The sequence below is a fragment of the Somniosus microcephalus genome, chromosome 7 (genome assembly GCF_052327205.1).
Source record: "Somniosus microcephalus isolate GS21.2 chromosome 7, FLI_Smic_1.0, whole genome shotgun sequence".
NCBI lineage: Eukaryota > Metazoa > Chordata > Chondrichthyes > Squaliformes > Somniosidae > Somniosus > Somniosus microcephalus.
This window is the reverse complement of record NC_140993.1, coordinates 163,348,803-163,365,149: the sequence shown is the minus strand read 5'-3', so window position 1 is coordinate 163,365,149 and position 16,347 is coordinate 163,348,803. Positions and strand designations below refer to the sequence as shown.

Sequence of the window (16,347 nt, the reverse complement as noted above, 5' to 3'; positions counted from 1 at the left end):
GCAGGGGGAGGATGAAGACAGCACCCAAGATAAATGAGGCAATGTTATAAAAAGTAACGTTTTTTCCTTTTAATGCAACTTTCGTTTAAATAATGAGCTTCAACTAAAAACCTGGCTGAGGGGAAGGAAATGCTGTATGTGCTAATACTTTGACCTTTGATTTCCTGTGCTTGATATTTGTGATTCTGTAGTTCTAGGTTAAATGAATACTCAGCAACATTTGAGATGAGTATGTCGAGCAGAGAAGGAAGATATTTACTTCAGCTTTTCTTTGTAAAATTATTAAATACAAACCATTTTATATTTTTAAAATGTTTAATGTGCATTTTCAGAGGATTTCCAGCAGGTGACTTGTCCTAAATCTCATTGTGCACCTGAAGGATTTACTAGGTCTTGGTTGTCAGCTGATTGAGAATATTCCACATTTGAGCAGGTTTTTTCTATTGTCTGAGAATAATTGTCATTTAAATTACTGTTCTTGCATTCACCTTTCACGTGTTCCAAGCTTCAAAGGGCTTGTTTGGGTTGAACTTGCATTTGAACTTAGGTTTTTGGTGTTGATAGTGGTGGGAATAAAATCTAATTTTATAAATTAGTGGTCCTGGTTTTTGTGGAGCTGGTCTTGAAGCAAAATGATTTTTGGCTGTTCCTTCATTAGACTACCAAGGCATTTCTTCCCAAGATGCTGGAAATGAACCATGGACATATCGTAACGGTGGCGAGCTCCCTAGGGTTGTTCAGCACTGCTGGTGTTGAGGTTAGTACCTTAAACTATTGCCTTGGAGAAATGTTCCTGTAGTTTTCACTCTTCCATTTAGAAACTGAAGCAACATCTTGCAGTTTCTAAATTCTATGCAATTATTCCATTAATCTAGACAGACTAGATGCAGGAAGGATGTTCCCGATGGTCGGGGAGTCCAGAACCAGGGGTCACAGTCTAAGGATAAGGGGTAAGCCATTTAGGATCGAGATGAGATGAGGAATTTCTTCACCGAGTGGTGAACCTGTGGAATTCTCTACCACAGAAGGCAGTTGAGGCCAATTCATTAAATATATTCAAGAAGGAGTTAGATATATTTCTTAAGGCTAAAGGGGTATGGGGAGAAGGCAGGGACAGTGTACTGAATTTGGATGATCAGCCATGATCTCATTGAATGGCAGAGCAGGCTCAAGGGGCCGAATGGCCTACTCCTGCTCCTATCTTGTGTTTCTATGTAATATTCTAGCTGTTTAAATTCTATTGCTCCACATTGTAATATACACATTTTCCTCCCTTCCCTCTTCTGGGTGGGTTTGAGGGGCAAAAAAAGCCTCGAGAATGGCAACAATGAAAGTGCAAAGATGGGAGTGTTTTGCATGGTCTCTTTTTTATATACTGGGGTCTAATTTTATTTTACATTTTGAAGCTCATTGTTGTGTAACTATATGCAACTCCGTTACAGGTTTTGATGCTTGTCTGCCCCCCCCCCCACGTCAAAGGTTGGACATTTCTGGGTTACATGGAGTTCGGCACAAAAACTGTACCTTGAGATCCCACCTATGTTTCGTTCTTCCCCCGCCCTGTTTTGGTTCCAACTGAATTTTGAAACTGGTTCGGCAAGCAGTATATCCTCATTTATACATGTTACAGCCAATCATGTCCTGCATTCACACTTTAATGAACATTTTTGCTTCCCTTTTCCCACCATTGGGCCTCTTTGCAGCTGGTCAGCTGTTCTTTTGTTTACATGTACTCTGCTCTAGAGTCCATTTTATAATGTTGGTGCTACCCTGTTCCAATTAAGACAAATTTGCTCCGGCAAACAGAAGAAAAATTGACAGTAGCCATAGAATCTGTGGACAGTTCGCTCTTTTGCATGCATGCTCTCTGTCTTGCTCTCTATCTTTTGCTCTTATGGGACACTTCAGACTTTTGTGGTTGATGGGGGCAAAGAACTTTATAATAACTACACTGGATTCCTCTCAAACTAATGCCAGGTTATAGTTTATCTGATATCTTGATGTGGTTATGATTCAAAACCTCTTGTGATGAAGGATTTTAAAGTTACTGTCAATGAAAGCTGCTGTACTTAAATGTATACCTACCACTTGTGTTTCACTGCCACTCATCAGTATCTTGGTATGAAGCAACACCGTTCCTTATATTGAATTCCTGTACTTTTGGAGACAAAGCAAAGGAATTAAAGAGACTGATCTAGTAAAGGTACAGGAGGGTTCAGTTGACTGAAGAGAACCTGGAGGCAAAGCTTTTTTTTGTCTTTTTATAAAACACACCTTGTATCTATCTAGCTGGTTAACTTCTATAGCATAAAAAAGAATGTGGATTTTCCATACTGTTTTACACTAGAAGCTGTTTGGGTAAGACTTCTACTGTTTTTTTTTGTGCTGGATAGAATTTTTTTTAACCCCCCAGACACCGAAGCATTGCATGAACATTATCCAGCCTAGACTCTTGACTCCTTTATTTCCCACTGATTTGTAACAGTTCAGCATAAATTAGAAGTACCCATTCAGTAGTGCAGATGATGTTTAATTGTATTTCTCAAATTCTGTTCACTACTGGTACAAATGCCAAGAGTCCAAGATACTGACAGCATATCAAACTGACTTTCCTCAAGCACTTCCACACATGACCAGCTCAAATTTTTATAGTCACATCTGCCAGCTGCTTCAATCCTCGGCCTCTGATAGAACCTGGGCTTTTTTTTTTTATTTTTTAGAAGAATTGGCAAAAGGAGCTTTCCCACTCCATTACCAAGAGGAGCATTAACAATTTTCTATTGGTTGCAGAAGACCACTACTATTATGTATTGCTGACAAATCTGACAAACTTGCATCATTGTTTTTGGTTGAGCATGCTAATTGAGGTAGAAAATGTTCTGAATTATCCATTATGCCATTTAGGATTACTGTGCAAGCAAATTCGGAGCAATAGGATTTCACGAATCCTTAAGCCATGAACTGAAGGCATCTGACAAAGATGGGATCAAGATGACACTGGTCTGTCCATATTTAGTGGACACAGGCATGTTTCGTGGCTGCAGAATAAGGTGAGATGGATAATAAACTGTTCAGTGCATCGCATTTAAATTAGATTAATTTAGTTCAGTGATTTAAAAGAATGTCTTGGCTGGTTATAAAAGTGATTTTATCTTCAGGAAGGGAAATGATGAGGGGTTAACTTTACAGAGGAAATATGACCTAGCACCTTCCACATCACTGCCTTGATGTGTACCCAGCCTTGATGTAGCTGTTCAGAACATGGTGCAGGGCACATTCTTTTCTCTCTGCTCCCATCAAAAATTCTTTAATGTTTGGCAAATGGAGGAAAAAAAGTGAGTTGCATTTAAAAATGCCTAACTGCAGTTTAGAAATGCTTGTTTGTTTAAGTATCACATTGAAACTATACAAATATAGAAAAATTGTTTGCAATAAAGCCATAACCCTGAGTTTTTTTTAAATCTAGTGTTCAGTATCTTAGTCTTTTATGGGTGTTTTAAGTTCTGAATGGATACAGCATTGCCTCCCATTTGGGTTTCCATAATCTCCTTGTACAGTGAGTGGCTTTGTCCATATTTCTTCTAAACTATGTATCCGAACTTGTACTTCTGTGTATGACAGACTTTAATGTGTTCTGTTATAAACCATATGTGGACTAGAATAAACCATCTATGGACTAGAGTGCACAATGAGCTAGATAATACTGTATTGGCCATTTAAGGGTGGTTGTGCAAGTTATTGAATCTGAAATATTGCACAGCTGTCAGTTTAAGAGGATCTGCTATTCTACCATAGGTATGGGCTTGACAGCAGGGGCTTAAGACTTGCTTACAAGGCATTCTATCTACAGTAGTGGTCTTTTGAGATTGTGCACCTTGCTTGGATTTCAAATTTCACAAGCAACAAATTACTTGAAGTGCAGTGATTATTATGTAGATGCAAATGGAATCCATTTTACACAGTAAGGTCCCACAAAACAGCAATAAGATGAATGACCAGTTAATCTATTTAGTGATAGTTATTGGGAATGTTGGCTGGGAAATGAGAATTCCTTGCTCCTCTTTGAATAAGCATCCATTAATAATAGGCAAATGGGGCCTTGGTTTAATGTCTCTTTGAAAAATTGTTCCTTCAGTGCTGCATTGTTCACATGTTCAGGTACCAGAGTAGGTCTTAAACTTGCAACCTTCTGATTTCAGAAGTGAGCTTGCTACCAGCCAAGTCAAGCTGACACATTGATGTTTAATAAATGTAAGCCTTTGGCATGCTGGAATAAAGGTGTAGCTGAAAACTCTTCAATTTTCCATGATGTATGTTTCAGTAATTGTGTGCCATTATTTATAGCTGAGAGGCATTTGTGTTGACATCTTACTAAAACCCAAGTTTGCTGCACCTGCAGCATTTCAGGATATAAAACAATTTATTTGTTACTTCAAGCCACAAAAATGTACTGGAGAAACCACTAACATTTTCAAGTGGGATTTCTGAGTACTGCACTGCAGGTGTGCACCAGCTTCAGACATAGTGCTTCTGTTCTTGGAGACTAACTTGACTACAATTGGAAAAAGAATAAATGAAGTGGACTTTCAGCAATAGTGTCGTAAGACCTGATAAGAGAATATTTATAGACTAGTAACAAGGTACTTTCACTTTGTTCACCGAAGTGTAATGACTCATTGGTTTCATTTAAAAGTACAATAACTGACTGCATTGAAATTTCAGAAGGGACTTTTTACTGGTAAACTGGGGAATTTTTAACTTTTTAAAGGGCTCTTAAAATGCATTAGCCCCTATTTAATTTAAAATACCTTAGTCTGAAACTTTTTTCTGTGAATTTGCTTTTGAGCAAATCTGTTGTCGGTCTAACCTTATTCTGCATTGGTCTTGAAAGCATTGTCAATTCTTTTTATACGTGGTTAAATACTAGACCTTAATTAGCCAAGGTTTACAGTGTGGCAGAAAAAGTGATTAAAGGGGCGATGACCGTTAAATGTATTTCTTACAAAGAGAAACCCCAACCCCTTCAATTTTAGTGAATCGGAAGCCTCTTCTGTTTTTTTTCGGCTACTAGTTTCCTTCTCCCTACAGGGAAGCCTCTTCAGCACTTCATTTCATCTTCCACTGAGTTTTTTGGTGTAAATGTATTTTTGATCTCCCAAAATTTCTGTGGTTTGTATATAGTTCATTTATTGAAACTTGATCATGCTGCTTCTGTGCTTTTTGTATTGCAATAGTAATGGTTGGAATTATTTGAAATGCTACGAAGTGATCTTTTTCACTTCTGCAGCGAGATGTCTGATTTTTAGATTAGACCAATCAGGTGCGAAGTCTTGAAGTAAAACTTTAGCTCTGGGCACTCCTGAAATTGAAGGGTTATTAAACCTGTAGGCTAGTTGCCTTCCCCCTTTCCCTCATATAAACTATAATTGAATCGTATAGAATAACCTACCTGCTCATGCAAAAGCTGTACTAGTTTAGTAATACATGGTTGGCATGTGTTTCAGCAGAAATGAATTTTGAGATTAATCTTTGTATAAAAATCAAAAGGACTGTTCTTTATCTTGCAGGAAAGAATTTGAGCCCTTCCTTCCGCCTTTGAAACCAGAGTACTGTGTGAAAGAAGCTATGAGAGCCATCCTCACAGACCAGCCAATGATTTGTACACCTCGACTAATGTATACTGTAACATTTATGAAGAGGTAAGTGGGATAAGAAGAAACAAATTGAATTGCTTATCCAGCGATGTGCAACAGCCTAGATTTTAAAGACTGAATATAAGAAGTAATATTTCGCATGATTAGAGAAACGACGAGTATTCCAGCTTGCACCCCTTTTTTATTGCAGCCCTGGAGGCTTGGTGAGGTAATGTCCATGTCTTTGGAGGCGGGTAACATTACTTCAAGGTTTCATTCATTCCTTTCCCTTCAAGAGTAAAGCTGTGGCAAACATAACTACGCATTCTCCATTCTTGAGCAATTGCACACTTGATGTTGAGGTGATGACATGGCAGACTGATTTTTAGAATGCTAGTAATGGATCATATTGCAGAACCCCTTTTCAAAATACTGTAAATAAGGAATTCTCTAATTAGCCAATTGTACTGACCAAGTGTGAGCACAAGATGTTAAATAAACCATTTGAGCAAAGTAGGAACCCTAAGCCTAGATCTCCTGCCATGTTGTATGCAACTTTGGGACAGAAATAGTGCCTGCTTAACTTGACTATCATTTTTAGCAGTTGGTGGAAGCAGGCAGGTACATTATTTACAACCTCCTATGTGCCTGCCAACTTATTGCCACTGTGATGTTTGAACTGTTGATCCTAAATTGTTTCTCCTCCATCATACCTGAGTGACATGAGGGGTAGCTGGCTGCTATCAGTCGAGACTGACTAGATTGCCACATAATAGCCATGACCTGGATAGTCTGCTGCATTACCAGTCTGACCCTGTGCTGGGTTGGTGGGAGGGCACACACGTGCTGCAATTTTAAAACTGCACTAACTAACATGTGTGCCTTCCTGCCATGCCACCAACCCTGCCACTGTATAATCACAGATCTGTGGAAAGGTAGATACAATTAACCCAAAATACTGATTCTTAACTGCAACTGATCAAACTTTTCAAAATTGGCCCCCAGAGGCGCCTCTGCATCCTACAAGGATGCTCAGTCTGCTTCCAAAGACTACCCTTGTCACTGGAGTCTCTGCAAATGTTCCTGGAGCTGCCAGGACTGTGATGCTGTTGAATGTCCTCCAATGTGCTGTGCCTGCTAATGACTCTTCTACCTGAGCTGCCATCTGTAGCTCTCTCACTCTCTCTCGGTTCACCAATGCTTGATCTCTGAGCATTTTATTCTTTTAAATTCAGGACCAGTCAGCCCCCAGGCTCTTCAGCTGAAAGGTGATACCTTCTGATCCTTTAGACAACATCTTCCTTGTGTCCCAACAGCTGCTTCTGCTCCTTTTCATGTTCTCTCCTGTTCCTCATTAATATCCTTGGATGATGTAGCTGCTGCTTGGGAGGGATAGTGAGTGTGGATCTGTGCTACAAAATGGTTGCTAATGGTCTGGTGTCTTCCTCTTGTTGCATCTGGAGAAGGAAGAGGAAACCAGATCAGTGGTTTTCTGGAAAATGGAGCTTGTCATTTTCATTTGAAGGAGTGAGGATTTTATGATTTGGTTCATCTGCCAAAGGTTACAATTGAAAGGGAAGCAGAATGCTCTGATGAACCCTCAGCTTGCACATGCCCTCTTACTTCGCCATCCCAATGCCCGTCAAAACTCCTTCAGAAGTTTTTTTCTTTCATTGGTGACAAGTTTGGCAACCCAACACCCAAGACCCCTGATCACCTATCTCCTGGCTATTATGGACTGCCTTAAGAGTTTTACAAAAGTGAAGGAGGTCATTTAGTTCATTTCACTTGTGCTGGCTTTTTAAAAAAAAAAAAACACCTGAATTGATTTTCAATACCTTGAGATTCAGTGAAATGAAGGTGTCTACATACAACCCATGAGGGGGAAAGAGGGAGAATCACAAGTGTGCGCACCAAATTCGGTTCCATGCAAGGGTTTTTGGTAGGGTCGCACTGTATGTCAGGCTGAGAGCAAATGTCCAGGTGAAGGCTGGAGTGTAAAACACTGCTCCATCCTGGGCATTACTGGTAAACATTTGAGCACTCTAACAAAATGTGAGGGGTGGTCAAGAAGTGGCAGACATGCATTCTCCGAAGACTGGCTGGCAAGGTCAGGGTGGGCCAAATGGTTTACTTCTGTGTTGTAACTTTGGTTGTTTACTACTTGTGCTGAGGGACAGTATCTAGTGATTTTGAATGTAGCCAGTACCTCCCCATGTCCTGTTTCCACCCCCCTCCACCCTCAATGATTGTCAATGACTCTCAAACCTCTCCCTTGTATCTCTTGACACTCTGGGATAAATATCATCTATCCCTGGGAATTTAGTAGTTTTGAATCCTTTAAGTTGTCTAGAGCATCATCTTTTTTATATTGATGTTGCCTTGGTCGTCTGAATGGAGAGGACCTGTTACTCATCACTACCTAGAAGTAATCATTTCATAATTACTATTTTTGTGCTCATCCTATATTTTGAGGCCATTTGCATCTTTTTATGGTCTTTTTTTCTCACCATTTATAGTACTGAGAATATCTTGTCCTGCTTTGTATCTGCAACTACCCTTTTTTTCCTAAGTGTTTCTTTGCCCTTCTGATCTCTTTATTTAAAAAAAAAAAAAAAAAAATTCTCATACTTATCCCAGTGATCCCCTTTCTGTCTGTTTAGAGGTCATTTTTTTGTTTTTTCTTTCTTTCGTAATCCATTTAGGATCATGCTTATTTCATCTGACCTAGCCGGTTCTAGGTATGTATTTATCCTCTGCCTGATCACAAGTCCTCTTCTGGCACTTAAACCTTGTCATTTAGAAGCTCAATTTCTAACTCGTTGCACTTCTTATGCCTGCATCACTGTTTAAAAATTTTTGAAAAATTTAAATTAACTAAATTCTGCAGATTCAAATTTAGCCCCCATTGTTCATTTTAGAGGAAGATTGCCTCTTTTTTAATAAAAAAACACACTTTCTTCTCCATTTCAGCATTATGCCATGGGAAGCTGTCGTCTGCATGTACCGTTTTTTGGGAGCGGACAAGTGCATGTATCCATTTATTGCTGAGAGAAAACAGGCTTTGAACAACAATGAAGCCAAAAATGAAATCTAAAGCAAAACTGCTCACTACATCCAGCACTGGGACACCTCACAGAAGTGGATGCAATATTTAACTTGTCAACTGCTCCATACAATTCAGAAGGAAGAGTGTTAGTGACTTGAGTGATTTGCTCTTGGCAAATGGCTGTGAAGCTTCAGCTTTCATGATCACTGTGGATAAAGCAATTAATACTGTACCTGTGTATTGAACAAGTCACAAGAAGATACATGTATTATGCCAATCTTTTTGTATAATTTTTCTAGTGATTAGACTTGCACACATTTTAATGCCAACTAAGCAAAGCAAGATTTGATATGTTTAACATTTGACTTTTACTCAGCAATGCCATTTGTGTGTTTGCTGTTAGAGCTGTGTTGTATGTGATGTTCAACTAGAGACTTGGGTAAGTGCAGTACTTTAGAAAATTCCAGTTATTATAACTTTTTTTAAATAGTAAATGTACTGTCATTATTGACAACTTTTCCAACAGTCCACCCAAAGTACTTCTGAACATCCCATTGTAGCAGTAATTCTGTGTTACTTTCCCTATGAAACACTGCAAATTTCTCCAAATGGATCTTGCAGTTTAAAATTGCAGAACAAATATGTTCCTGTTCAGCATGTGGAACCTTTTTTAGGAAAATCTCATTAGTGTGCCTTTTTGAATCTAGTTTAAATATTGTCCTATTTTCTGTGAATTAGTGGTCCATTTTTTTAAAAGCCTGAAATTTCTACCTCCTTTGTATATCTTTGTATAACACCTAATTTGTTCATCAAGTTATAAAAGTCATGTCTTTTGTGCATTTTGGGTCACTTCTTTTATATGAAGACCAATGTCTGTAGTTTTTAATTTTTTTTTAGTAATATAGGTAATTGTAAAGTTTTTAATTAAAATGTGATTTTTAGATGCAAAAGATGTGCACGATGTTTATGGTGCTTGGTATTGAGGAAACAATATTTGCATTGGAATGAGTCTTTTTTGATCAAAAGTCTCAGCCATACAAGTTGGGTGATCTGTTGGTTACATAAGCGAGAGTGTACCCCCCCCCCCCACCATTTAAAATAAACCTTTGGCCTTTAAGAGAACTTGGTGTCTAAATACTCCACCCTACAGGACACCACCACTGAAATTAATAACTACAGACATTCTTTTACAAGAATTTGAGAAGTATCCTAATTTTCTTAACTGAATTCAGTGCAGGTCCATGATTGGTTGGGCTAGCTCAAACCCATCTCTTTTTGTCCCCTCTTTCAAGACCTTTTTTTAAAAGGCAGCAACTACTGCCAACGAAGTTGAAGTAGCTGCGTATGCGTAGTTTGTGTTTTTTTGGTTGTTTGCGTTTGATTATAATGTGGAGAAGGGCAGCACCCGAAGGGGTTAATTTTTTTTGACCGTTTGAAACACAAACCACTTTTTTTTTACTCATTCACCTCTTGTTAGAAATTTAGTACCTCATAAATGGGAATTGGGGGGGGGGGGGCGGTGGGTGGAAACTCTCCACTGGCTGGAGTCATACCTGGCGCAAAGGAAGATGGTTGGAGGTCAATCATCACTGCCCCAGGACATTGCTGCAGGAGTTCCTCAGCGCAGTGTCCTAGGCCCAACCATCTTCAGCTGCTTCATCAATGACCTTCCCTCCAACATAAAGTCAGAAATGGGGATATTTGCCAATGCAGTGAACAGTGCCATTCACAACTCCAGATAATGAAGCAGTCCATGCCTGCATGCAACAAGATCTGGGAAGATAGTCAGGCATAGGCTAATAAGTGGCAGGTAACATTCATGCCACAGAAGTGCCAGGCAATGACTATCTCCAACAAGTGCGAGTCTAACCACCACCACCCCTTGACCATGGCATTACCATTGCTGAATCCCCCACCATCAACATCCTGGTGGCCACCATTGACCAGAAACTTAACTGGACCAACCACACACACTGGCAACAAATGTAGGTCAGAGGCTAGGTATTCTGCAGCGAGTGTCTCGCCTCCTGACTCCCCAAAGCCTTTTCACCATCTACAAGGTACAAATAAGGAGTGTGATGGAATACTCTTCACTTGCTTGGCTGAGTGCAGCTCCAACAACACTCGAAGCTCGACACCATCCAGGACAAAGCAGCCTGCTTGATTGGCACCCCATCCACCACCTTAAACATTCACTCCCTCCACCACCGCGGCTGCAGTGTGTACCATCTACAAGATGCACTGCAGCAGCTCGCCAAGGCTTCTTCGGCAGCACCTCCCAACCCTGTGACCTCTTCCACCTAGAAGGACAAGGGCAGCAGGCGCATAGGAACACCACACCAAGTTCCCCTCCAAGTTGAACACCATCCTGACTTGGAAGTATATCGCTGTTCCTTCATTGTCGCTGGGTCAAAATCCTAGAACTCCCTAACAACACTCTGGGAGTACCTTCACCACACACACTGCAGTGGTTCAAGAAGGTGACTCACCACCAACTTCTCAAGGGCAACTAGGGATGAGCAATAAATGCTGGCCTTGCCAGCGATGCCCTGTTTTTAGTCATTAAGTTTTCATTTGCCATAGCAACATGAAAGACCGAGCAAGTCAACATAACCTATTGGTGTGCCGAAGTCAGGCCTCCGATGTTCTGATTAGCTAGCAGCCTCCAGGACTGATCGCTTTGCAGCTGCTATAGGTTGTTTCCGATGCCAATCATTGGCTCTTGACAGCTGATTAAGTAGTTGCGGATGTGTAGAACGATTCTACACCGCTTCCGGTTCATTGGCAGAAGTCATTGTTTTTAAAAATTGTAAATCTTAATGAACAATATGCAAATTTCTCCTATGATCCAGCATATGGATACAGGTGCTCTTTACGTGATATAGAAACTTCACACAATTATTACACTCTTGGCCATTTTTAAATGTGTTTTTGTTAACATTTGGGGGTAATGTCTTTCCTTTGCCACCTATGACCCGGTCAAGACTACAGACCCTTCCTTTAGTGGAAGATGGAGTGAGATTTAATGAAGCTTAAATTTCAGGCAAGGTATAGTTATAGAAACATAGAAGATAGGAACAGGAGTAGGCCATTTGGCCCCTTGAGCCTGCCCCACCATTCAATGCGATCATGGCTGATCATCCAATCTCAGTACCTGGTCCCTGCTTTCTCCCCATACCCCTGGATCCCTTTAGCCTTAAGAAATATATCCAACTCCTTCTTGAATATATTTAATGAATTGGCTTCTACTGCCTTCTCTGGTAGAGAATTCCACAAGTTCGCCACTCTCTGGGTGAAGAAATTCCTCCTCATTTCTGTCCTAAATGGCCCACCCCTTATCCTTAGACTGTGACCCCTGGTTCTGGACTCCCCGACCAGCGGGAACATCCTTCCTGCATCTAGTCTGGCCAGTCCTGTCAGAATTTTATAGGTTTAAATGAGATCCACTCTCCTTCTAAACTCCAGCGAGTACAAGCCCAATCACCCCAATCTCTTCTCATGCGTCATTCAAGCCATCCCAGGTATCAGCCTGCTGAATCTTTGCTGAACTCCTTCCATGGCAAGAACATCCTTCCTCAGATAAGGCGACCAAAACTGCACACAATGCTCAAGATGTGGTCTCACCAAGGCCCTGTACAACTGCAGCAAGACATCCTTGTTCCTGTACTCAAACCCCCTCGCTACGAAGGCCAACATACCATTTGCTGCCTTAACTGTCTGCTGCACCTGCATGCTTCAGTGACTAGTGCACAAGGACACCCAGGTCTCGTTGCACTTCTCCTTCTCCCAATCTAATGCCATTCAGATAATCTGCCTTCCTGTTTTTGCCACCAAAGTGGATAACCTCGCATTTATCCACGTTATATTGCATCTGCTATGCTTTTGCCCAATCACCCAACCTGTCCAAATCATCCTGGAGTTTCTCTGCATCCTCCTCACCGCACACACGCCCACCCAGCTTTGTGTCGTCTGCAAATTTGGAGATATTACATCTAGTTCCCTTGTCTAGATCATTAATATATATTGTGAATAGCTGGGGTCCAAGGACCGATCCCTGCGGTACCCCACTAGTCACTGCCTGCCACTCGGAAAAAGACTTGTTTATTCCAACTCTTTGCTTTCTGTCTGCCAACCAGTTCTCTATCCAAGTCAATACCTTGCCCCCAATCCCATGTGCCTTAACTTTACACACTAATCTCTTATGCGGGACCTTATCAAAGGCCTTCTGAAAGTCCAAATACACCACATCCACTGGTTCTCCCTTATCTATTTTACCAGTTACATCCTCAAAAAATTCCAGTAGATTAGTCGAGCACGATTTACCTTTTGTAAATCCATGTTGACTTTGTCCGATCCTGTCACTGTTTTCCAAGTGCTCTGCTATTACATCTTTTATAATGGACTCTAGCATTTTCCCCACTACCAATGTCAGGCTTACCGGTCTGTAATTCCCTGTTTTGTCTCTACCACCTTTTTTGAATAGTGGGGTAACATTAGCTACCCTCCAATCCATGGAAGAAAGGAAGTAGAGTCCATCAGTTCAAATCTAAACCTCTGTCATTCTTCAGAATGACAAAAGCTTTTAGACGAAGAGGAAAGGTGCAGTGTTTATGAATGTTGGATCTCTGGCTTGGGTTAACTATTGTAATAGCCAATCTTTGTTCTGTTGTCTTGATGCCAAAATACTGTACCAAAATTAACTGAGTAATGTTGGGGTTTTCTGACCACCTCATTTAATTGTTTTGTTTAGTTCTATGGTTGCTGTAGTGCTTGGTTGGGTACGCATTGGAGACTTGAGTGAAATTGGTGTACGCCAGTAATGCAAACAGGCTCCTAGCAAATCGGCAGCATGTTTTACAGCACGCTGAATTCTTTTCCATTGAACACGGTTTAAAGTGGGCTGGCAATTTACTGTGAGCCCTTTTTGCATAACTGACTTGCACAAATTTCACCCCTTCAAGGTGAAAATGGAGTTCATTTTTTGGAGGAAGGCAAAATTGGGTTTTCCATGCATTGATTAGAAAGCAAGAGTGAATTATTTCTCCTTCCTCTGATTAATTACACATTCTTCCCTGCCCATAGTAACATTACACATTTGGTAAACAAGTTATAGACTAGCCATAGTATGGACCTTGGGTGTATAGTAGTTTCAACTATCTCCAAAAAAATGCCTTTTTAATTTGGTCGACATTTCTAATTACGAACTTGGACAACTCTCTTAATCTCTTGGAAATGGTCGTGACTTTCTCAAATTTACTTAATTCTACTGCTTTTATTCTCTTTCCAAAGTACTTAATGGTTTCGCTTGAAGACTGTCTTTTTTTTAATATGCTCCTGCAAGCCCTTCCACATTTAGTATTGAATAGGATACTGGTAAATGTTTCAGCTCATGATTTTTAAAATCCCTTTATCTTGCTTGCTTTCTTTCTATCACTTGGACTCCATTTTCACCATGCTCTGGACTAATTTATTGGAATCCAGGAGAAGTCATGTTACTCCAGATATTTTGGGACAAGGTCATGGCTTTCCATGGTAGAATAGTATAGCTGTGTTGATTATTGGTGCTCATGGACTCAGCTTTATTCTGTAGTCTACATTCTAGATGCTCACATTTGTTTAGAATTTCAAATATGTATAGTTTAAGAAATTAATTGCAATATTGGTTAAAATGTAAATCATGGGAACTTTGGAACACTGCATGGTCTCCAGAATGAGTCCACATCAACATGTTTGCTTTCATCTGTCTCTTGAAATGGATCCCCTTCAGTCCCAAACATTCAGGATGTATCTGTAACCAAGTTTTATTCCCTTCATATGGTTTACTCCAATGTCTTGATTTTTTTTTTAAATGCCATGGTACTGCACAATATTGATGGAATTCTATAGAATTTTTCAGCATTTATTGATTATGAACTTTCTTAAATAAATAAACCTAACTTTGTCAATGTTACCATTTTGGAATCATTTGTATAGCTTAACAACATTTGATGTAGCACAGGATACTGGAGTTTTTTAATTCTTCAGCTTATGGAAATATTGAATGTCAGTAAGTCCTCCAGATATATAGCTCCCTTAAAGCACTTGGTCCCTGTAGCTTTAATATATTGAGCACAGAACTATACTGTTTCCCATGTATTTAAGCCAATTTAATTCTCCTGAACAATGGAAAATCTCCAATGGAAATAACTAATTGAAAGGCAAAGATTTGCTCTGTGGGTACTCAAAAATAAACAGTTTCACAGTTATTGCATAACTGATTTACAGCCTGACTTTTATTGCACTGCTCGCCTTTGATACCTAGTGCTGTAATGGAACTGGTGAAAGGTTTTGGTTTTTGCATCTATTGCTACGAGAGCCAGACTTCGGTTTCAATGATTGTTGCTTTCTTCTAAATAGAGCAACTCGGTCTCAAACACATATGCCTATCATTTAAAGCACTTTTCACCTGTTTGTGCTAGATTGCTGTTTGTTCTCCATGCTCCCTGGAGCAGTAGAATGCTATGAGAGAAAGAAAAACCTGCATTTTATATAGATCCTTGAATGTCTTTCTAAATGTTTCACAAACCATGAATTAGTAACTTGTGTAGGCAAATATAGCAGGCATTTTGCAAGATCTTGCAGCCCATAATGAAGTGTATAACCAATTAATCTGTTTGGGGTAGTGGTGGTTAAAGAAGCAGTAGTGGCCAGGAATCCTCCCTGCTGCTCAAGTGTGGTGATCTTTTAACATCGCCCCACCTCCCTAGTCATTTCACCATCAAAACCCTCTGCCTGTGCATTGAGGTGACTCCTCATCCTCTACTTTCAATCTCCCATCTCTATTCCCCTCTTCTGATGTCATTGTCCACCTTCCCCCCGCTTGACATCTCCATAGTTAAAGCTACTCTCTTGACCTTGTCCTCTCGTGTACGGGCCTCTATATTCCCACGGTCTCAATCACAGACAGGGCCATCTTTGACCACTTGTATCCCTCACCACCCACATCACTCTACGGAGGAAAAATTGTTAGCGCCAGGGGCACGGAGGCCATGGTGCCGGGGTGAGGCAAATCCAGTCCCTCCATTGCACCGCCGGTACGATGTACTGCCAGGGACTTCAACACCAGGCAGATCGTGACGTCTGAGCGTGCAATGCTCACTGGCCACCCGATCTGCAAAATTGGTTTTTAGCCACCTACCTTAGTGCTTTGAGCAGACAGCAACAGGGAGAGGAGGCTTCAAGCAGGTGGAAACCAGCTCCAAGGACGTTATTTAGAGGGATCATGAGTAATGAGTCCCAGCTGTCATGTTAGTGGAGTTTGTGCTTTCTTTTCAGTTTGACATTGTGCAACAGTTTAATTCAGTAATTTAAAGGTTCTTTTATATCAGGAGTGTTGTGGTAACTCAAAAGTGGTTATATTTATTCTTAAAGAATCAGTGTTACACTTGGCTTACATTAATGGGGGGTTGTACTGGCAGTTGACCTGGTCCTTCAGCATCTACGGTGGAGGGGGCACAGGCAGCAAGGAAGACTGGAACATGCCTCGGGCGACTGTCTGTGTGGAGTTTGCACATTCTCCCCGTGTTTGCGTGGGTTTACTCCGGGTGCTCCGGTTTACTCCCACAGTCCAAAGATGTGCAGGTTAGGTTGATTGGCTATGATAAATTGACCCTTAGTGTTAGGGGG

The 16,347-nt window shown here is 40.6% G+C and overlaps 1 protein-coding gene across 2 annotated transcripts in view; it reads left to right on the top strand.

The window, feature by feature from the left end:
• Positions 1-14,632, top strand: part of rdh10b (retinol dehydrogenase 10b) — an 85,117-nt gene extending 70,485 nt beyond the window's left edge. Inside the window, exons 2-5 of one of the 2 annotated variants that reach the window (XM_085993159.1) lie at positions 659-757; positions 2,905-3,050; positions 5,568-5,699; positions 8,607-14,632. In XM_085993159.1, the coding sequence (XP_085849285.1) occupies positions 659-757; positions 2,905-3,050; positions 5,568-5,699; positions 8,607-8,730 (501 nt within the window). In that variant the 3' untranslated portion in view covers positions 8,731-14,632. The remainder of the gene's footprint in view (positions 1-658; positions 758-2,904; positions 3,051-5,567; positions 5,700-8,606) is intronic. The other variant, XM_085993160.1, reaches the window with a different exon arrangement.
• The last annotated feature ends 1,715 nt before the right edge of the window (positions 14,633-16,347 follow it).